We start from the raw sequence: 24,526 nt of genomic DNA, 5'->3' as shown, positions 1-24,526 counted from the left end.
CAGAATATCTTGTACATCATTTCTGACTAGATGCTGCTCGGCTTCACACTTACACCATCTTCTTCCCAGAGACTAGAACCATCATCAGTAGTGTTAACAGGATCGTGTCTATTTTTATAACATAGGTTTGCTCATCAAACACTGGTGCGTGAAGATCTGCGACATATCCAGTTGTTTTATTAAGTTTGCTTTTTGTTTTTGTATAGGAAAATCTCTAAAAGAGATGGAGAAGCCACTGTCTGCACTTGGAGTTAAAAATGGATGCAAAGTTATGTTGATTGGAAAAAGGGTAAGGTGGAGTATTTTGCTTAATAAATCTCAAAACTCTTAGCTATGCACTGGTAATGTTGGAAAATTTTGCAGATCCTTTACAGCATGCTTTTCACTTTAATTTTGGTTATTCTGTTAATCTTGTTTAGTCGAACTTTGCTTTCTTCATGTGATGTATTTCTTACTTGTATATATTGTCTAACTGAAAAGGTAATATGCGAAAGAAAGTGAACTGTATATAAGAAAGAGCCACAAGGAATCAACTGAGCTGACCAAGGCTACTAGCATTCTACAGAATGTGGTCTGCACATCTAACTCTTTCATTTCTCCTCCAACACACTACTAAGCACTTCATTTCATGACACGATAACTGCAACCCAGTGGTCATCATGTACAACATGAGGACATTTGCGACATAGGATCAGAAGAAAAACAACAACCATGCACCCTGCACGTCGTAGCAGGCTGCCTGTACGGACAAGTGCTTCAGCACTCTTTATAGGGTATAGATGGGGAATTGGGTATAATGTTACTTTTGCTTCATTTTCAAATTTTAAGCAGCAGTTTAGATATTTAATTTTAGGTCACAGTTTTTGTTCTTCAGATACATAATGTTGAAAAGAGCCAACAGAGAATGGAGAGACTTTAACAGAAAATGTAAGAGGAACCGTGAGGCCTGCCTTTGAACATTACCATATAAATTGATATGTAGGCATCTTTTTTCGCCCTGGGAATCACATTTTCTGACATCGTGGTTAAACAAGTGTTATCTAATATTATGTCGGGACTACCAATTTAATTAGAATACAGTTTCATAGATTTTAAACACCAGTTTTGCTGAAGTAAATGTCTGGAGGGAGTTGGTAGGATCCAAACATGCTTTGGGATATGGATTTCCTATAATTATATACAACAGGAAGAGCTTTCAAACCTCAATATTTGGTGCCGTCATGAATAGATGTGTTTAAGCGGTTTCCCTACAGGTTTGTAAAACAAATGCTTGGTTCAACAGAATCAGACTCTAATTTTCCTTTCCATCTAAAGCACAGACAGCCAGTTTTGCAAGATGAAATTAAGTAAGCACCACTGGTATGGGGGATTTTTGCCTGGGCGAGTCCTCACACCACTCTAACTAGATCCTTTTTTTGATGTATTACAGTCTAAGAATTCAACACTAATTTCAAGGGACTCCCTTATTGTCCCTGAGATTGAATCTTGATTTGAGGCCATTTGTGGATCTTGCTAAGCTACATCCTATTCTATATTGGATTAGAGTCTGGAGTACTCTGGAACTGAACCCATAAAGAGAGCCCTGACGGATATTGTTGGTTACTAACAATCCCAGAGGATTCCCTGCTTAACCTATGTCAGGGGGTCTCTGATCGACCCTCGGCCTGAGCACCATTTGGCATGTGCCGTTCTCCATCAGTTCACCTGTGGGAGCTGCTGTAAAGTACAGATTTTGGGCCAGAAGAACAGTCAAATGATCTATCTGACAGCATGGGTAGTCCCACTAAATCCTTTCTCCTCTATAAATGTGTATTTAGGGCAGAGGGATTTCTTGATTTTATCAACCTAGTACTCACAAGAATATATTATTTGAAGTTTAGGTATGGCATTTCACCATCTTGGCTAATGTCTGTGTCTGCTTCTAAGTCTTGCCCAGTATGTAGCTATGAGAAGGAAACAGAAGAACACATGTTGTTAGTCTGCCCGGCTAATTCTAAACCTAGATCTAGGTGGCTTGTACCATTGGGTTGTGTACTGTAAACCTGTGGTCAATGTCTAATCTAAATTTCTGCATGCTGCATAATTGACCAGGTTGCGCATATTGACTGCTCTCCCCATCGCCTGTTGTGTAGTTTTGTAGACAAAGTGATACATCTGGGTTTTAAAGGAAATATATTTTATATCATATTTTTGATATGTGATTTTATGCATTTTTTTTAACAGATTTTATTGATTTTACAACACATACTAGGTCCAATATGGCAACATACGAAGAAAATTATAGCGTAGGAAAGAGATAAAAGCAAGTACCAGCGCATGTCGCCGCGCTCCACCCCCACCTATAATCCAATAGCAGGATATAAAGCATGTCCAGTAACCAAATCACCTGGGACTGTCGCTCCCAACCCTAGTTTATCCCATAAACAGATGAATTTCATAATTTGTGTCGCATAGAACAGATCAATTATAAAACAATGTCCTTGTAATCTGCCCATGGTTTCCATATTTTTTGGTGGTTCTGCAGGTAGCTCCAAACTTGTACACCACCACCTCTAGACCAATACAACGATCCAACACAGTTTGCCACACTGCATGGTACGGGGGGAAGGGGGTATGTGCAGTTATCCATTCTCTTGCTATGTCTCACTACCCCAGGATCAGACCCAGGAATAGTAGGGACCGCTTATATATAGATTACCTCCTAATTTATCTGTGATGTGGAGAAGATTGAGCTTAGGGTTCATCCAGACTGTCCAATTCAAAACCCACCGCAAAAAGGCGTCATCCCCCAGCAGAAGCAGTCCAAGGCAGGGCAGCCCCATAAAGTGTGCAAAAATGTACCACCCCCCACTTCACAATGAAGGCTGGTTGAGGAATCGATCACCCTCCGCTGCACAGCCCTTGACGGGTAAACCTTACCCTATGGAGTTATTTAGCTCTATAAACCCAAGTCTAACGACAATAGCTGCCTTCCTTGGTGCCCCAAAGTCCCAGTCCAATCCTCATCTTCAAGATCCCCTATATCCAACAACCATGCTTTTCAGAGTGCCGGGATTGTGTCAAAGTGGTTCGAGATGACTGTCTGATAAATCTTTGTGATCTTGTGATAGCACAGGTCTCTCATGAGAAGTTTGCCCTCCAAAGGTTTATATTCCAGAAGGTCAGGCAAGGTTATGAGATATGGCGTTAGGGCGTGACGGAGCTTAAGGCAGCAACGAAACAGGCTGTGATGGAGTTGATATTCTTCCTGCAGGGTCCGGAAGGATTTGAAGACTGTCTTGCGCATAACGTCGTCCATAGTGGAGAGTCATATTAGATCCCATCTATGAAAGCCCTCAAACGGTTTTACATGTGGCATCAGCCAGCACTGCCATATTGAGGTCTACTGCGTCACCACCACCCCATCCGTCATAGAGAGTGTCTCCGTTGAGTCAATGCTACCCTGGTCGCCCCCTACATATAGATGTGAAGTGATGGAAGTGTTTCCCATTGCCCACTTTTCGGACGCATAGGTGGGTTCGCCCTACTAATCGTACAACTAGTCATTAATTACCAATAAATGCAACGTCAAATATTAGGACTCAATATGCGTCACAGCAGTTCCCCCACAGTAGGTAGATTGAAAGCATTTACCAAGAGCAATGCAGGGGGTTGCGCTCCCCCCTAAGGAAACTATTACGAATAGAATTTACAGTACAAAACCATTGTCGTGGAATGGCGTATGGGAAATTCTGCAATTGATGCCAAAATCTGTGCAGTGACATCATTTAAAAAAAGGCTGAGCTGCCAGTGAGGGACAAAGGCAAGACTGACCAGCCCCGAATATCGTCCCTTAATCTAGCCAGCACATGTTCCAAATGATGCACCGTTGGCAAATCAGCATCAGGGTCACAAACACCCCCAGAAATTTAAACCCACCCGCAGCAATTCGCAATCCTGTTGCCCAGCCGAGATCTTGGGGGCGGCTACCTAACGTAAACACAGTAGATTTGAATGTCTTAGGGTAATGGCTGGAAGTTTTGCTTGAGAGGCCATCCTCACCCACAGCACCAAAGGCTTCATGGCTTGAGCCAACGGCAGGGGGATGGGGCAAACCTGCATCGTCCTCCACTGAATTGGGAACAAATCTTAGCTAGCAGTGGAAACCCACACATGTATTGTAATCAAGTATATAGTAGTTTAAGGCAGGATAAGTATCCAGGGCCAAAATTTAAGCAGCAAAGGAGTGCAAACAAGTACACCTAACTCATAGAATCAAAGGCCTTATCGATGTCCGCAAGAACAGCCAAAGGTCCCTCCAACTTGTCCGTCAATGCAAATGCATTATAGAGACGCCCAATATTGTGCCAGGTGGCACGTTGAAGCATAAAGCCAGCTTGGTTGGAAAGAATAAAGTTGGGGATGAAGCGTATTAATCTGTTCACTAACGCATTTGCCAGGATTTTTACTTCCTGTTTATGAGATAAATAGGGCGATAGGAGGAATGATCATCTACTGGTCACCTAGGCTTAGGTAACAGCACTATCTCCACATGTCTCCAGTCAGAAAAAAGACGACTGCTGAATGAATCAAGCCCCCATGTAGGCCTTGAAGAGCTCGTATGGAAATCCATTAGGCCCCAGGGCCCTCCCAGAGTGCAACCGAGTTAGGGCCAATGACTCACCTGTGAGATCACTATAAGTTCACAAAAGATTGAAACTGATGGGTGAAGAGGATCAAATATATTAATATTATTATTATTATTATTATTATTAAAATTGTCAAAAAAATCAGAAACCAGTCAAATCACAACAAGTATCTGAGCCTTCTGAGAAAGCAAGGGCAACCAAACCCTGTGCCCATCCTCTTAATAGATTGATGGCTACCCCTCGTCCACCTCTCACAACTGATCAGAAAGCAGAGGATCTTCAATGTGTTATCTGTGGTTTAACCAGGACAAGGACAAAGGGACTGACAGGAGAACAAAGTACAGACTACGCGAGTCTCAAAGGGCAAACATGTTTTTGTCTGCAGCTCGTTTCTTCCAAGATGATGTTTTCAACCATAGTTGGCTTAGGGGAGGGAGCTTGGCTGCCTGCTTTTTGTTCCTGTGTGAGTCCGAGGCAAGAGAGAAGGAGCAGAGAAGACACAGGACCCAGCCTCAAGATAAGTTTTTTAAATTTTTATCATGAACCCTCCGCATCATCCCAGTGCGTTCTCCCCCTGCGACCCTCCCGCAACCACCTCCCCACCCACGCGCCATGCCGGCCACCACTGGCTGGTGATACACAAATGCATATTAAAAAAATGCCCTCTGTGGATGTGCAGTTTTGCTGGTGATATTATGAATGCACAGAGTTTTGTTTCGAAGTGTGCTAGGTTGCAAAACATTATTTGTGTAAAAGAGAAGATATTTGGGTTAATAGACCACCCACTGTGAAATGCAGATGGGTTAAGTGTAAGACTCAAAATATCTGACCATATACTGTGCAGAAATGTATTACAAGATATGAAAAATGTGAAACTAAAATACAGCCTCTAGGCGTCAAAACACTGTGCAAAGTAGATGTGAATAACTGATCTAAACAGCGAGTTGAATGTATTTACAGTGGATTTGTATGCCCACCCTAACTGCATGTGTGCATACATTTGAAAATATGAATGTACAATAAGCACCTAGCAGCAACGTAACCGACCAGCCTTCAGTTAAGTTTGCCCTCTTTGAAAAAGCAAATGAAGTTTTAAAGCCACTCTTGAGTGATGGTTACGGGTTCACACTCCGTGAGATTAGAGAAATAATGCTCAACATTCATGAACCTGTATTGATCCATAATAATGGAATTAAGATTTGCTGGTGATCATGTACAATGACAATATTTGTTTTTGTCTATCTAACAAGAGGAATGAGCCACTTATGGTACTCTCAGCTGATTTGACTCCTGGAGTTCTTGCTGCCAAAATAAGATCACAGGAAGCAGTATAATCAGCAGGAACCATTTTACGAAAGATCCTGAAAGATTTCGATTTTAAACGTAATGACAATTTTTATGATGCCCAAGAGCTCTGCAAATCTTTGGAGTCAACAAGAATGCCTGATGTTGCCTTAACATATTTTTACAAAAAACACAGTTGATGGACAGAATGCAGAACAATGTCTTACATTCACCCCAGTACAAAGATCTCGGCCTAAATCCATAGTTTTTTTGCACTCCACACCACCCTAGGTCAGACAATGGCTATATGCAAATCAGCCTTGACCCTGTGCCTCATGGGAACAGTCCAGCCCGAACTACCAAGCCATGTCTTTCCTAAACCGGAATCAAGCATCCAAGGACCGGTTTCTGGCTATCAGCCTTCTTCAGCCTGGATAGCTTGACTCCAGTGATGTGGAGAGCCTGGGACTCACGTCTGAGCATACCCAGCCCACTCGGGGTGAAAATGCTCAGACGTGAGTCCCTTGGTCACTTTGCCACTGGATTCAAGCAAGCTGGGCTGAAGACGGCAGGAATGCCAGAAACCGGTCCTCAGAAGCTTGTTTCTGGTCCAGGGAAGACATGGCTTGGCAGTTCGGCTGGACTGTTCCCATGAGGCACAGGGTCAGACTGATTTGCATTTAGCCATGTCTGAACTGGGGTGGCAGAGTGGGCTAAAGAACGGTGATGGATTAAACCCAGATCTTTTGACTGGGTGTGAGTGTTTGATTGATTCAGATGCTCCGTCCATCACCACCCCCTTTTTTAACATATTTTTACATCATTGTTTAGTATCAGCAAAGCAAAACTGCTAAAGTTCTTAAGTTCGGAACAGAAGCCAACAACATTGATAATGCCTTTCAAAATATAAGTGAAGAAATAGAAGGCAATCCCATGAACCAACAGGCTTAAGCTGTGCAAATGTACTGTCCTTTCCAAATCATGCTTTATGAATTACATCACAGACACAAAAGAAAACTACATATGATGACTGCTCAAGTGAAAAAGTTGAGAGCTAATCACTTCAATTAATTGGATTGGTGTATCAACAAGTTATAATGCCATATTAGGGAGCAGGAACTTGTTAGCAGCTCATGCTGTAAAATCTTGTGAATCCGACGGCACACCACTTGCAATTCCCTTTATCAGGAAAGGATCTACAATTTCTGCTCTTGATTATTTTGATTTTAAAGACCGCTCTTCTTTTTCTGGAACATCCAGTATTCATGATACTGCCATGGTGCTTTTTCAAGACTGTACCAATGAAGCAGCTGCTGGAAAACAAGCTGTCAGCTGTAGGCATAAACAAACAAAGCTGCAAACTTATTACCCAACTCCCTTGCCAACGTGTGCAAAATCACTACAAGCCATCAACATGTCTTTCAGAAGTGAACAAGGCAAAGGGTGCACATCATTCAAAAGACATAATGCAAAGCCAGGCAATGTTCAATATACTCAGTTCAAAATCAGAAAACCAAGTTTGTAGATTTTGTTAAAGAATGTGAAGAAAAATCGGAACTTTGCAAGTACTGGGGAAATGTTTTACACATGATAGCTGTAGTGAAAAATGTGGTTCCTGCTGATCGTGAGGGTGATTGTGAGCTCCAAGTGAAGACTAAAGTCACTGATTACTGAGTTTAGAGACTTTAATTGCATAAACTATCTGAGATATGAGTCCTGGTATTTGGAAAGAGTGAAGAAGCAATAGGTGAAAACAACGATACTTCTTCAGAAAATTAATCCAAAGGCATTTTGTGGTGAAAGACGGAGAGGGAGGGTTCAATGCTGGGCTCCATATATAACACTTGAACAGATGACCCAGAGATCAGAGAAAAGGGAATTTTTGGTCAGACATGTAAAAGTGAATATGTTGCTGCTCAATGACAGCTAGTTTACTATGTGGTCCTTTCTATTTGCAATGTTTTGCAAAAGATGACAAATTCAAAATGGATAGTCCATCATAAAACTGTTCCTTACCATGAACTTGTGGGAAAGAGGAGAACGTTTTAATAAACATGTTGACAGCCTTCTCATTTCATGCAGCAGCAAGGAAACCTCTCTCAAATGATTAAGCCTGTGTTACTACTCAACTTCACGGCCAAACAATATGTGGATAACGATATAAAGACATGTCTACTAGATGTTCTGAAACATGGATCAAAACTATACACCGAACTGAAGCAGGAGAGATTTGTATTGAAAGAGAAGAAGCTGTTTGACATAATCACTAAAGATAAACTTCCACACTTTAACTGAGATAGTCAGAGTTTCGTCCAACCAGCCACTCAAAACCGCTTACAAAAAAAAAATCTTTTACAAGCACATAGAGAGATGCATGTAGCAAAAGAAAGAGGTGAATTTATCAAGGACATTCTTTTGCTTGATCTTCTTCCAACAAATGCATTGTTTGATGGAGAAGCTGCAACCAGACGAGTGAAGCACAAACTCGTACAAGAACTAAAAAAAAACACTTCCACCCAAAAGAATTTCAATTCAAAAAGGTGTCCTCATTGAAAACTGCTGCTGTTGTGGACTATATGTCACAGTTGCAAATGGTCAAGATTTCATCCATGCAAAACTTTGGAGAGGCCAGGCTGGTCTGCAGATATCAAAGTAATTGTGCTTCTTTCAAAAACTGCACATTGTTTTTGAGTGTTATCTTGAACTGTATGTCAAAGAATGTGAGAGAATCAGACAAATGTCTACAAGTGGAACAATTGACCTTGCCTGTATCGAAAATTCAATACCTATACCTGTGCAACTTGATAAATCCTAGTCATCAACATTGAACAAGATGAACTTGGAGATGTAAAAACATTGCTGATGCTTCAGTGAATACTGAATTTCCAAATATTACAAGTTGATGTATTATCAATGATGATTTGCTTCCTGCAGAGATATATTTACAAGGTACCGGCCATATTGTTCAAGAGCTTAACCGCAAACTGGAGGGGGCTGACGTTCGTGTTGGACCGCCTGTTGAGTGGGCTGTTCGAAATGGTTACAATAGAGTCATTGTACTGTCAAATGACACAGATGTTATTATTGTGGCACTTAGATTTATTGCACATAAGTCAAGAATTGTCAGAGTTATGGATCAGTTTTAGAAAAGACACTGAATCCCACTTCATATTCTATACAAGAAACTTGACCCAGAGATGCCCAGTTTTCATATCAAGGCACATATTCTTAAACGGTTGCTGAAACTATGAGCAACATTGGAACAAAGGTTGGAGTTTTAAATGCTGAACCTCTGAAGTTTCTAAAAGGATTTGCTGAGACGGAAGAAGAAGGTTACTTTAAAGGTGTAGAAAAATACACTTGGGTGTGTGGAAAACGAGTTGTGACTGTCACACATTTGATGAACTTCGTATAGTGAGTTCTGGAGATCGGTCCCACTAAGTGACCTTCCACCGACGCCATGTTCTGTGCGCAGACACATCAAAAAGAGCGTTCTACTTGATGAGAAGATGTGTCAATATTTTGGATCCTGCATATAGAGCGAAAGATCCATGTGAATTTGGATGGGAAGATATTGATGGCGCTGCTAAAACCTACCAAATTCCTAATGCTCTCACACTCAGAACCTAGACTCACAGTTAATTGCAAAACATTTGCTACAAAAAGATGTCCCTGCCGATATGTTCTTCTCAAATGTTCAACAATCTGCAAACGTACCATGAGCGATTGCTGAAATAAATAAAGTGAACTATGAAAATGTGTCTAAAATAGGAGTGATAAACATTATTCCCTTTCATATTCAGATCATAAACGTTGTTTGGTGTATACATAAAAGGATTAAAAGCCTTTATTTTTCATTTTTATATAGGTCTCTATTACACCCTCCATTTTGGAAAATTGCGGAACGGTTGCTCTGAGGAATTATTTTCTGTCTCTATAAAACTATTTGACCCCCAAAAGCTATGTTTTGACATCTGAATGAAGTATATAGATCTCATGGTTCCTGAAATATTACATCATCACAGCAACAAATCTGCCATTTTAAAAAATGTAATTCAGAAAAATTTGGCCTGGATCAGCAGTGCCTACCAAAGCTAAATTACTTCTCTAATGATCCAAAAACACAAATCATTATATTCCCCTAGTAACATGACTCCTAGAAGTAAGCTACTTAAAGCTGAGCAAAATAAATTAAGGCATTTGCTCATAGGACCTAAACGGACTAAGGAAATGTCCCAGATACAAGAATGATCTGAAATGAATATGTGAAGTGGTGGTGGAAAGATTATATGGGAGCTCTAGTCTCCCAGATGTGTTTGAAGTACATTTATTCTGTCTTGTCAAATCATCTTAATGTGACATGCAGAGGGGCAAAACCTAGTTGAAGGAAAGATTTTGATATTTGCAAGGGATTGTACAATACACTTTGTGCGTTTATTACTCAAATTCTAGTTGTTGGCAAAATGGCTTTGTGAGTTAGTGACCTAATAACTGCATGCTAGGCATTTGCTTCCCAACTGTAAAATATGCGTTTCCTAGAGTTTCCGTTAATTGTGAAATCTGTGTAATTTTGTGTGGTATGTGGACATTTTATAATCTATTCCAAGTCAAATGACCACTTCTATCTTTGTGTATTTTTTATACTTTCATTTGTATGCCAGTGATTTTGTGAAATTAAACCCACTGAATTTTTATAAATAGTAAATTAACAGACATGCAAGAGATGCAGTCTAGAACAGCTTTTACACTACTGTAGATCAGGATCCTCTGGTGGGTCACAAGCTGGTGATTGGTGGGCCGCAAAAGTCTGGGTATGTGTCATATTTAAAGTTTATGCACGATTGACTCCTTCCTTCCAAGTCTTAATAGTAAAAATACTTTGCTTACAAATTAAATACAATGTGACACCAATTGATAGGCTTTCTAATGGGCCCAGTGATGTGTGTGTTCTCAGCATTGTCCTATTTAACTTATGTTAAGGCAGACTAAGCACTGTTCCTGTTCTCGTCGAAAATTGGGAGATGTGAAGACATGAAAATATGTAATTGGCTAATCTGTTATATTTTGAACATTAAGACTGGGAAGGAGTGAGTTACAAACCAAGCACAAACTTTAAATATGACTGACACTGACTCAGCTCTACCAGCTTTCCAACAGGATTGTACGGAAAGTAGTTACATTAAATAGTCTAGGTAGCTATATCTCCCTCTGGCCCTGAAGGGAGGCACGTGCAGCTCACAAGACTAAGGGCCTGATAATGAGTTTGTTGATCTGACCGCCCTAGGACCGTGCCTGTGTCGTCCACGCCACCACTCTCCTGGTGCCCGACTGACCGTTGATAATGAGTTGTGTAGTCTGAAACTCAAATCTCTGGCACGGCGGACCACCCTGCGGTCCTGTGGCGGTGCAAAATGGTGGTGGTGCATCCACGGACGCTGCCAGACCCGTGGCCCAAGCGCTTAGTATATTAATACTACACAGTCGTAAGAGCAGTCTCACAGTGGTGCTCAACAAATGGCGGTTCTCCAATGGTGCTTGCCGCTGTGGTACACAACAAATAATACAGCACAACTTAGACCTTTGGATGCTTTTGAAAAATAAAAACCTGATGTGCATTAGAAAGTAAATGTGCCTGCAAATCACACTATAAAACCACCCCATCCCTGACTAGTATCCCTTGCTTTCAAACTGTTGGCCAGAAGACATGTACTGTAATCTGGGTCAGATTCAAATTATTTAGGATAAGGCACCCCTTTTTTCGATCTTCCCCTTAATCACTCTTCACCACCTTCATATGTTTTTTTTTGGGGACACAAATGCACCCATTATCCTAGTTAAATCAAGTCACATACCCACTTCCACCATCGTATTCACCATGCCAGGAAAATAAAACCTGCACTGCGAAAGAGTTGACAGTCATGGTGGATGAAATCCTTCGAGTAGAGCCCCTCATTTTGGGTGTCCAAGTCCAGCACACTCCTCAGAGTATGAAAACAGAAACTTGGGACAAGATAGTCAGCAGAGTAAATGCTGTTGGTACCACCCTGCTCACACATGGAGACATTAGGAGGAGGTGGAACGCCCTCAGGCAGAGGTTGCGCAGCAAGTACAACAGTTAGTACCTGGAGGCACAGAGGACTGGCGGTGGCCCTCCCAGCGCACCATTTCACTCTTACCCTGGAAGGAGAAGGTCTTGGCCATCCTGTATACTGAGGGCTTGTCAGGAATACCTAAGGGAGTGGACTTTGGTAAGTTACCCGTCAAGAACTGCCACATTATCACAATGTCCTGTTTGCTGTCACCTCTGCCTTTGCTATTGTCTCCTCCATCTACTTTCATAACATGCAACATAGAAAGTATCTGAGATGTTTGTTTGTTTGTAGCAATTAGTATTGGTGCATATGATACCACATGCTTAAAAATCCTTGACCTGCCACATGTTACAATACTGTCTGTAAATGCATCCTCAAAATAACAATACAGGACTCATGATGCGTCAGTATGGAAATGTGTGGTCCGTCACAAATGCATGTTGTCAACAGCTATGGTACACTTAACGTTCATCAAGTGTTGCAAAAGTGACATAGAACTTACTACAACTATCATGAGGCATTGTCACTCCAACTCCAAACAAGTAGCTACACTCCGTTACTCCCTTCTAACCTGTTGCCCATCTTACTACTGAGTTACACTACTCATGCAGCTTAGCACTTCTCAGTGTTGCAAAAGTGAAATTCAAATAACTGCAACTACCATTAGTCCTTGTCACTCCAACTCTGATCAGGATGCTACACTCCTTTACCCCTTCGCCCCCTTTTGCCCATATTACAAATGAGCTACACTACTCATGCAGCTTATCATGTGTTGCAAAAGCGACATAGAACTGACTACAACTGCTATGAGGCCTTATTACTCCAACTCCAAACAAGTTGCTACACTTGTTTACCCCCTTCTCACCTGTCAGCCATCTTACTAATAAGCTATAAGCTACACTACTCTGGGAATGTGTAAAGTACAGACAATGTTCTTCACAAATACACGTCTGAACACTTGGTTTGATGGTTTCCTGGACACATCAACTCAAATTATTGATGGGCTGAGTTACGCTATAACAATGGATTACCCCTAATATATGTCAGCCATGAAAGACAAACAGCTTATTTGCAATGCCAGGTGATCCCTTAACTATAGAGTCATAAACGTATGAACAATGCCACTTACACAACCAAACTGCCTGTGTGCCTGAATTCTACATAAATAGGTATTGGAATGGACAACTACATTGTGTGTGTAGCCAAGTGTTGGAGATGTCACGTCTACCCCTAAACCCAAAATAGGATATAGCATCACATTGAATGAGATGATGAAATCAGATACATAGATTGAATTTCACCTTATGCCTAGTAAACAAATACAACCCCGTTCAATCTGCTCACTCAAGTTATCACTATCTTTTTTGCTCTTCTAGGTTCAGAATTAAACTGAAACCAACAACGTGGATGTACATACCTCAATACTACCAATGACTATATTCTTCATTTCTCAACATGTAAATTCACCACTGCATCTGAGCAGAGGCAGAAAAGCCAACGGGGTCCCTTCCACCCCAGGAAGAAGCCCTCAGTGATGTCCATGGTCCTGAAATGGTGGATGTCAAGGACCCGTGGAAAAAATCTTACTCTGTAAGATAAATCTTGAAACCTCCAAGCGCGTGGGTGCGCCTTGGAATATAGGAACCAAAAAGTAATCTCCAATGTTTTTCTATTCAGGAATGGTTTATTTTGAACCAGTCTTCATGAGTTTATAAATCAAATGTTGAATAATCTCGAAACAAATCGCTGCATTGCTGCATTTCAAACAAATTATGCGTTTTACTCGTCATTCATAAATGCATCCCGTATGCATTTAAAGTGGTGCTCTTCATCAGGAGGAATGTCTAAACGGAAAGAGAAAAATACAGAGGATATAGCGCGAGGTAGGAGCACGGATGTCAAAAATGAGCTCTAAATGATGGTCAAAAAGTCCACGGCTCATGCCACGCCAAGTGGGTTAAAACGTGCTACTTCCAAAAGACGTTGTGATGATGGTCAAAAAAGTGCTCTATAGTGCCCAAAGTACTAAAGTGGACCCTGAGACACCCACATACACAAGGTGAGATGAAAGATCGATCACGATCTAAGGTTTGAGTGAGGAAGAAAAAGAAAAAAAAATGGTGAAATCGCCTGTGGGCTGAAATAGTCAAATGTTAATTGTGAAACAGGCAAGCAGGGTGATTAAAAGAGAACTAAAATAAAGGTGCAGTAGGTCCAGGAGTAACGTGCCCGCAGTGTGTAATAGTCCTAGATTGGTTCCAAACAGACAAGCAGCGTAGATGAAAGTGTGCATAATAAAGGTGAAGGTGATCCGAAAACAACGGACCGAAAATGTGCAGCCCAGTAAATAGCAATGTCGACCGGCAGCAATTAAACAAAGGGTTAGGCTTACTGCATAGTCTACGGCAAAAGTCCTTAATCGGCAAAGCGAACTCTGCCGGTGGTTTGCGAGTGTGGGTGTATTGTGGTGCACGCCGAGAACTGGCGTTTAAACAAACGTGCAGTCGAAAAAGAAAGAGGACTATGGTGGAAGAGAGGGAAACGCGAGTGTGCTACGAATCAAAACAATAAAGTTGTGTGTAAAAAAATGAAAGCGCGATACCCTCCACCCAAAAATGAAACGAGCAGTGAACAAAGAAAGGGGACTGTGAATAAGGACTAAAGGCGTGAGTAAGTAAAGAAAGGTACAAGGGTGCGAGCTGCAGTTGAGGTCAGAACGACATAAGAAAACAGTAGTGTGAAAAAAGGAGGAGTTAGAAAAGTCACAGAGCATAAAAAGTGGTAGATGGAATAGCAGGCAAGGTAATGGATAGGAGAAGGAAAAAGCGGTATAATGCAGGGGACCAAGTTCAAAAACAAAGCGGGATCTAAACAAAGTAGAAATGTTAAAACGGAAAATCAACCTCGATAACAAACAAAATCACCAAATCCAAAGGATCTGAAATGTAAATCACAGCAAATGTTGTACATATATAAGAATGAAGTGCAATAGAGTGAAAAAAGAAGAAAGAATCGGGTGAAAGATGAAATGGTTGTGTGAATAAGTAAATGGGGTACACTAGCAAGAACAGATGAAGAAAAGGGTGAAGCAGAGTAAGGAAAATCAATGAAGATGAAATATAGATAAAAAAACAAACAGAGGTGACAGAGGGGTCAAAACGCAGTGGCCTTAGCAAGCACAAAAAAGTGTTACAAGTAAAAACTAAATTCGAGTCTCTCGTTGAGACCCTTCGGATGGATGGAATTAAGTTTGTGCATCCAATAAAGTTCTCTTTGTAAAAGGAATTTCTTGTCTCTTCCTGTTGCTTTGTTCACAACGTCCAGAATCAGGAAACGTACCTGACTGACATTATGTGAATGATTGGTAAAATGTTCTGCTACACAGGATTTTGTATTTTTATTCCGGATATTACTGCGGTGTTCGGTGAGTCTAGTTTTAATCTTTCTCTCAGTCTTGCCCACATAGGGAAAACCACAAGGGCTTTTCAGAAGGTATACCACATTAGGGGTGTTGCATGTGGCATTAACTTTAAGATGAATCGGTGAGCCCTGTGTGGGATGTTGGATGATGGTGCCTTTAATGATGCTGTTACAATTCCCACAATTGTGGCAGGGTAAAGTTCCGTTATAGATGATGTCCGTAGAACTTTTCTTTGCTTCGAGCAGTTGTTGGATATTTATGGTACGCTGGTATGCAAAAATTGGTTGTGTTTGAAAGATATTGTTGAAACCAGGTTCCAGTTGAAGTAACTGCCAATGTTTCATGATAGAAGTTTTGATCTGGGAACTGGTGGTGGAGAATTTGGACACAAAAGAAGGGTGGCTAGCTATATTTTCTGTGCTCTTCTTGGTAATCAATAATTTTGATCTAGTTTTCAAGGCAACACGTTGTTCTGCCAGTTTGATGATGTTCTCTGGGTAACCTCTTTGATAGAATTTATTGACTATGATCGAGCTGTCGGCTTTGAGCATGTCGGTGGTGGATGAGATGCGTTTAGCTCTGAGAAGTTGAGAATATGGCAGGTGTTTTTTGAGACTCATCTGATGAAAACTTGTGAAGTGTAGTTAGTTGTTACGATCCATGGGCTTGATGAAAATTGATGTTTGGAGGTTGTTATTCTCAATTTGAATATTGACATCTAGATATGAGATCTGCGTTTGATTGTAGAAGTGAATTGTAATCTGGCGTCTACTTGGTTGAGTTTGTTGATGGCTGTTATCAATTGAAGTTCAGAGCCTTTCCACATCAGAAAGATGTTGTCAATATACCAATGGTAACAAATTAGCTGGTTGCTCCATACTGGGTTAGATGTGATGTGTTCGGATTCAAATTGATGCATAAAAAGGTTAGCATATGTTGGGGCAGCACAGTTGCCCATTGCCACCCCTGATAGTTGGATGAGGAATTTGTCTAAACTAGTAAAATAACTGTGGTGTAGCGTAAACTGTATGAGTTCCATGAGAAACACTTGAAGATAAAAAGGTTTGTCTGTGGCAAGTAAGGCAGCTTCCATAGCTTGAAGTCCAAGGTTGTGCGGGATTGAGGTGTATAATGAGCATACGTCAATGGTGCATAAGTAGATGGGTTTGTCGATATTGATGGTGATGTTATTGAGTTTGAGAAAATCAGTGGTGTCTTGGATGTAACTAGGCATATTCCTGACACTTGGTTGAAGATGACGGTCTATGTATATTCCAATGGGTTCGTGGATAGAGGTACGTGTGCTGACTATGGGCCGGAACGGTGGTTTGGTGGCATGTTTGTGGACCTTTGGGACCATGTACAGGTATTGTACTTGAGGATGATCCTTCACTAGAAAGCGTCTATCTCTTTCGGTAATTGTCCCAGCAGTGACTGCTTGGTTGACAATGGTTCCTAAGACTCGAGTGAAGTCTGTAGTAGGGTAACATTGTATTTCCATATATATGGTCTTATCATTAAGGTGCTACCTGATGCTATCAAGATAGAAGCTGATGTCGAGCACCACCAGTGCGCCACCTTTGTCTGCTTCTCAGATGGTTAAGCTGGGATTGTTGGCCAATTGTGTCAGTACTTGATATTCGTTACGTGATAGGTTAGAGCGAAGATTGGTTGACCCCTGGTAGATGGCATGTACATCTTGTTGTTCTACCAGTTCAAAAGTGTCCAGTATCTTGTGGCTAACAGGTGCTTGGAAGTTGCTCTTCGGGCGAAGGTCGAGGAGGGTACCACTGTCTCCTTGAGATTGTGGATTGCAGACATTTTGGAAAAAGTGTTTCAAATGTAAAGGTCTCATAAACTTGTAAAAACACACTTGGGTTTCAAGTGAATTGGAGTGGTAAGTAGGAACAAATGAAATGACCTTCTCCAAGACCTGAGTCCGAGCGTCTGTCAGCTGGATACTAGAGATATTGGTGACTAGGTCCGATGGCTTCTTGTTGATTTCGCCACTGGTTGTTGGGCATTTTGAGCGGCAGGACCTCCTGGGTCGCCGATTGTGTCGAACCAGATGATAAAAAAGAAGTCGAGGTGGGAGCTGATTGTTTGGAAGTAGATGGGGTATGCTCTTGTGGTACCGGTGTCTGATGTCGGCCTCTTTGGCCCGGTGTGCGCGATGAGTCATCTGAAGAAGACTCCATCAGTGGATCTGTTTCCATAAGGGCGTTGCTGTCTGCGGGCTGCATACATTTCTGCCCAGTTATAAACCTCACCAAGCTTATAATCAACTGTGTCCCTCTTAAATTTCCGTAACTTTCTTTCATTAATTTCTTTAGTATATTTCTCAAGTTGAGTGTTGACATACTAGAGTGTTTTTGCCAATTCTTCTCGTGTAATTTTGCTACTTACAGCCCGATTCATCAAGCGAAATTGCACTCGCAAAGGGCCAGATTCTGAGAATCTGGCCCTTTGCGAGTGCAATTTTTGCATTTGGGATTCATCATCCCAAATGCAAAAATCGCTATTAGCGAAATCGCATATTTGCGAGGAATTGGATTTAAGGAATCTCTAATAGAGATTCCTTAAATGCAATTCATCAACCAATTAGAAATTGCGAATTCGCAATATTTGGTCGCAATTTACCACGAAGTCTGACTTCGTGGTAAATTGCGAAAAAAGAGTAAAAAGCACTTTAGTGCATTTTTTTCTTTTGCATGTTACACACACATATGTCCTTTGGACATGTGTGTGCGCAACACCTGTTTAAATTTGCATTTAAGGGGTGCTAAAGGGTGTCCTTTGGACACCCCTGGCACCCTTCAAATCGCTATCTTATTTGCGATTAGCAACTTGCTAATCGCAAATAAGGAATACTCCCCATTCATTGCTATGGGCCTTTTGGCCCATAGGAATGAATGGGGCGTTATTCCTTATTTGCGATTAGCAATTTGCTAATCGCAAATAAGGAATGTGTAGGAATCGCATTTTATTTTGAGATTCCTACATGAATCCCGTTTTGCGAGTCTGTAATAGCGATTCCTCATGAATCGCTATTAAAGACTCGCAGAACGGGTCTTTGATGAATCTGGCTGTTAATTCCTGTTTTAGTTGAGTGACTAGTCTAGTTCTTCTAAAAGTTTGGAAAGTTCTTCCACAATCAGGAGGATCAAGTCAAGTGAGCACTTATTAAGAATTCTATACCATTTTTCAGTGAAACGTGAGTTGTTCTTACAAAGAGTTGACTTTAGTGGAAAACGCAGACCCCGAGGTATGCGCTGTACTTTATGGTATCTTATAAGTGTGCTTGCGTGCAACCGCTGGTTTATTTCACTCTTGGCTGCATAGAGTAGTTGTCTAATATTAGATTGCACTGAACCAGTGCTAGATGAAATACAGTCTGGCTCCTGCACAAGCGCGTATATTCGATCTGTATCTTCGGTTGAGAATTCAAAAGTGTCTGCTTTATTTGCTGTTAAATTTGCTATATCCATGTAAGACATCTTGTAATCCTGGGTGCTTGTGTGGGAGTCAGCAACGTGAAACTAATGAATGAAAGGACCACAGACCAAGTAGTTAGAAATGTCATCAATTAAACTGAGGTAATCAAATGTAGGGGTGTCGAGATGTTCGCCTCCTGACTGTGAGGCGCTGACCATAGAATCCGCAGAAAAAATCTTACTCTGTGTAAGATAAATCTCGAGACCTCCAAGCGCGTAGGTGCACCTTGGAATATAGAAACCAAAAAGTAATCTCCAATGTGTTTCTATTCAGGAATGGTTTATTTTGAACCAATCTTCATGAGTTTATAAATCAAATGTTGAATAATCTCTAAACAAATTGCTGCATTGCTGCATTTCAAACAAACTATGCGTTTTACTTGTCATTCATAAATGCATCCCCTATGCATTTCGAGCGGTGCTCTTCATCAGGGGGTATGTCTAAAAGGAAAGAGAAAAATACAGAGGATATAGCGCGAGGTAGGAGCAAGGATGTAAAAAACGAGCTCTAAATGATGGTCAAAAAGTCAAAGGCTCATGCCATGCCAAGTGGGTTAAAACGTGCTAAAGAAAGCCGTAAAACTAACCACGCCCACTGAGGCAGTCATCAATATAAGTGTGCGCCGAGAACAGTGCTTGCTTTTCCTTTACGAACTGACGCTGCTGAAGAAAGGAATGAATCCTGAAACGCGTTCAGCGCTTGAACTTCTGATGTCCCTTTTGTGATGTATGCCTGACAGCAAGATGCAAAGTTCAAACAATTGAATAAACGAGTCAAAGTACTTCTTGTGGCCTCGATTCGAAGTTTGGGTCCTGTTTTGAATTTACATATATATATAAGAATTTCCACCATACATGAACATCTGCATTAGAAACATGAGAAACAACACCAAAGATTGTTTAGAAACTGTTTTGATGCTTAGAAAGAAGTAGACATTTTTATAACTCACTGAAAGCATAGAAAGCTCCCAGGCTGCATTGCAAACACACAGTCTAAAAAGACTGAAAAGCTAACCTGTAGCTGCATGTAATAAAAAACTGACACCGTGCCTTTAAGGCACTCATGACCCCCAGTATCCCATCATGCCTCAGGGATGACAGTTGGGTCAGTTGTTCTTTCCAGCTCCTTCAGGAAAGACCCTGGTAACACAGCTCCACTCATTTCTGGCTTTTCTGGCAGAAATTTGCTTCCATTTTCTAACTTTTGGACTTACTTTGACTTTTAACACCTTTTCAAGTAAGGTTTCTGTCTTTTTAGACAGTTTTTGTGTGGCATTTTTTTTTAAATGCCTTCTCTTTTTGACAACTGTCCTTCTTGTGGCAACAAGAAGGCAAAATCAGACAGTCATGATGTCTGTATACTTTGCTTGCCTGATCATCATGATCCTAAGGACTGTCCTCACTGCGAACGCCTGTCTGAGTGAACTCTCAAGGACAGAGAAAGAAACCGCATTTATGGACTGGCTCAAAGGTCCACCAAAGGAAGATCTCCAGTGAAGAAGGGCAGCAAGAGGGCCAGAAGTCCTTTTAAAGGCAAGTCTTCACTTCCTTCAACTTCAACGTTGGGCTCTGCGCTGAAGAAACATCTACCAGTGAGTTTTCCAGCTGAAAAACGACCATCAATGGCGGGCTCGCCGTCGTAAAGAAGATCAGGTTCGTCACCGACGTCGAGGATGCCAGCTCCGTCGGTGAAATCCCCTCCGCCGTCGTCAACCAATCGACGATCGGCGTCGAGGGAGGTCACGCCTCCGCCGTCAACAGGGCGGCGATCGGTGTCGAGGCCAGCGACGACTCCGCCGTCGTCAACCAGGCGACGTTCGGCGTCGAGGACAAGGATCCCTCCGTTGTCATCTCGACGACGCTCGGAGTCGAGCACCAGGACCCCTCCGCCATTGTCAACTCGGCGACGATCGGCGTCAAGGGGCGGCACACCTCCGCCGTCGCCATCTCGACGACGATCGGTGTCGAGAAGTGTGACTCCCCCACCGACGTCAACAAGGCGACCACCGGCGTCGAGGACCAAGACCCCTCCGCCGTCGACAACCAGGCGTCGATCGGCGTCGAGGAGGCGATCTCCGTCGATGTCTCGTCGACATTCGGCATCGAGGACGTCCAGGGTTCCTTCACCTTCGTCACGTAAACACTCGACGTCGAGGGAGAAAGCTCCGTCGTCGGCAAGTCATCGCCGTTCGACGTCGAGAGACCATCGTTCTTCGCATCACTCGTCGTCAAGACATCCGACGTCGGAAGTGATTGCTCTGTCGACGCCCGGAGGTGCTCGGCGTCGAGGGGAAGAGTTCCATCGTCGATGAGGCGTTATTCTTCACCGCCGAGAGCTGGATCGATGTCAAGCCACTCTGTGATTCTGGTTACGGAATCGGCTTTGCGTCACTCATCTTCCCAGTCTTCTGGTTCCTCCAGATCATCTGCAAACACCAGAAGTCCTGTCTGAGATCTCCCCCACGTCGGTCAGAGGTTTCTGCTCCTGGGGTGAAGCTGTCCCCTAGATGGAATGCGCCACTGCAAAATTGGCAGGACTCAGGGGCTGCGGAACGCCTTCGGCAGTATGTCAGCCCGGAACATAGATCTCCGCTGCAAAGGCTGGTTGCTGAAGTGGACAGAGTCAGTCCTCCCAGACAACAGGCAGCACGTTCACCTGAAAGGAGGCCAGTTAGATCTCGTTCTCCAAGAAGAGAGGAACGTCCAAGAAGATCTCGTTCTCCAAGGAGAGAGGAACGTCCCAGAAGGTCTCGTTCTCCAAGAAGGGAAGAGCGTTCCAGAAGATCGGGCGAGAGGCGACACAGTTCCCATCGCAGGAGTAGAAAAACTCCTTCCACCTCTTCTACTTCCTCTACCCAATCTTCTACTAGGGATTTCTCCCCTACTCTCACAGACAGCCCTATCTCCAGAGTCTCTCCAGTGGACGACATCAATACCTATCTGGATGTCCTGCAGAGAGGGGCTAAGAAATTAAATATTGAGATGGCTGTCCCACAAGTGACTACCACAGTAATTTTTGAGACATTGCACCAAAAATCTTCTTCCCGTCCATTACTTCCTTTAGTCCCAGGAATCATGGAACCAGTCAAGAACATTTTTCTCACCCCTTCAACCATCCGAGCAGTGCCGGCTTGTATACAAAAGAAATACAAGCCTGCTGATTCAGACCCAGTTTTTGTCAAATCTGATCCACCAGCAGATTCAGTGATTGTGGCAGCGGCTCGAACGACCCATGCAGTCGCTCCTTCATCTTCTGTCCCGCCAGATAAGGACAGTAAGACACAGGACTCATGGGGTCGCAAAGTTTGTAATGCTGCCGCTTTTGCCCTGAAGGTATCCAGTGCGTAGGCGCTGCTGGGAAGGTATGGCAGAGCCTTATGGGACTTGATGGAGCGCTTCAAAGCCAATCTCCCAAAGGAAGACCAAAAGGACTTTGAAGGAACACTAACGGAGGGCAGTCTGGTGGCAAACCAAATGTTAAGCACCGCGGTGGACGGTGCAGTGTTGGCGGCACACTCTTATTCGCATGGAGTTTGCACCAGAAGGTCTTCTTGGTTGCGCTTAACAGGCCTTAAACCGGATGCTCAACAACGCATCTTGAATCTTCCTTTCTCTGGGCCCTCTCTCTTCGGGGAACACGCAGATGAGGAGATGACCCGGAGGAAGACCGAACTGGACACGGTAAAAGCGGTCGGTTTGGAGAAGAAGAAATAATTCAAACAACGCTTCAAATCCAACAAGGGCAGAGGGGCTCAACAGAGGGTTCAAACCCCTCAGTGGTCCCAGAACAAAAATCAGGGAAAAACCCACTTTCGAGGAGGCAAATCCAACAGGGTTAGAGGAGGTCATCAGCAGTCCTCGTCCACGACGAGAGGAGGGAAAGCTTGAGCAGTGGCTTCCTCTGGCGCCATTACCCACTCCAGTAGGAGGAAGTGCTTCGCAACATCTGGCAGAGTGGGTCAGCATCACAAAAAATTGTTGGGTGCTGAATATACTGCGCAATGGATATGCACTAAGTTTCCGTGCGATCCCAAAGTCCATACCTCCGAAAAAGTCTCGCCCTTACCAACTAAACCTTCTCCAAAGAGAGGTCAAGTCTCTTCTTCAAAAAAGAGCCATCGAGGAGGTGCCTCCCTCTCAAAGGGGAAAATGAGTCTACTCCAGATATTTTCTTGTCCCCAAAAAAGATCAGGAGGACAAGTTCAGACCCATCTTGGACCTTCGCCTTCTGAACAAGGTGGTGGTCAAAGAAAAGGTACGCATGTTGGCTCTTCACCAAATATGTTCACATCTTCAATTAGGGGATTGGATGTGTTTGGTGGATTTGCAAGATGCGTACTTTCATATTCCAATCGCCCTTCACCATCGGAAGTACTTGAGATTCGTGGTAGGAAGCAAGCACTACCAGTACAAAGTGCTGCCCTTCGGACTCAAGTCAGCACCACAAGTCTTCACCAAATGCATGGCAGTGGTTGCGGCTTATCTACACAAGAAGGGGCTCTTCGTCTATCCATGCCTGGACGACAGGCTCCTAAAAGGCTCATCTCCCCGACAGGTACTCAGCGACTTTCAACTGTGTCTACAGCAGTTACACCAGCTAGGCCTCCATGTAAACATGGAGAAGTCTGTCCAACAACCAACTCAGAGCATCCACTACCTGGGGGCCGTTTTGTACACAAGTTTGGGAAAAGCGTCTCCTTCGGAGGAGAGACTATCATCTATGAAGGAGAAGTGCAGGACTCTCCTCCAGTCTCGGAATCTAACAGTCAGACAGGTAGCTTCCCTGCTGGGCTCCATGGCGTCCTGCATTTTTCTGATACCAAACGCCAGACCGAGAATGCGGCCTCTGCAGCAGGCTCTAGAGGACCACTGGGACCAAGCGACAGGGAATTGGGAGGATCGGATCAGTCTGTCCCAGGCAGCAAGGACGTCCATCCTGTGGTGGACTCGCCCGCAGAATGTGTTGCTGGGTGTGCCGTTTCATCAACCTCTTCCGACACCGTCCGTGGTCACAGACACTTCTCTAGAGGGCTGGGGGGCACACATGGGGTGCCTTCAAATTCAAGGTTGGTGGTCAACTCAGCACCAAACCTACCACATCAACATGCTGGAGCTTCGGGCAGTTCATCTGGCTCTCAAGGCTTTTCTTCCAGCTATATACACCGATCAGTCCTAGTTCAGACAGACAATACCACCACCATGTTCTATCTGAACAAACAAGGAGGCACACGATCTCGCCCTCTCTTCCTGGAGGCTCAGGCGATCTGGCACTGGCTTCTGGCTCGGGGCCTATCAGTAGCGGCAGTGCACCTTCCAGGCGAATTAAACACCAAGGCAGACTCACTCAGCAGGCACTTCGAAGATCAGCCAGACTAGGTGCTAAACAACGAAGTGGTAGAAGAGCTTTTTCGTTGTTGGGGTTGTCCAACCATGGACTTGTTTGCAGACGACGAAAACGCAAAATGCCACGCCTTTGCGTCCAGATTCCACCGAATAGGGACGCAGGGGAATGCTCTCCTGATGGATTGATCAGGAACCTTTGCTTACGCGTTTCCGCCCCTGGCTCTGATTCCAAAGGTAGTGTCCAAGCTCCTCAGGTCGGATATG

At 43.2% G+C, this 24,526-nt stretch overlaps 1 protein-coding gene across 1 annotated transcript in view; it reads left to right on the top strand.

The window, feature by feature from the left end:
* Positions 1–24,526, top strand: part of BAG1 (BAG cochaperone 1) — a 290,695-nt gene that overhangs the window by 120,683 nt on the left and 145,486 nt on the right. The window contains exon 3 of the mRNA XM_086965420.1: positions 207–289. Coding sequence (XP_086821546.1) covers positions 207–289 — 83 coding nt within the window. The remainder of the gene's footprint in view (positions 1–206; positions 290–24,526) is intronic.

This window comes from Lissotriton vulgaris, chromosome 4_1 (assembly GCF_964263255.1).
Source record: "Lissotriton vulgaris chromosome 4_1, aLisVul1.2, whole genome shotgun sequence".
NCBI lineage: Eukaryota > Metazoa > Chordata > Amphibia > Caudata > Salamandridae > Lissotriton > Lissotriton vulgaris.
This window is presented reverse-complemented; position numbering and strand designations above follow the sequence as displayed.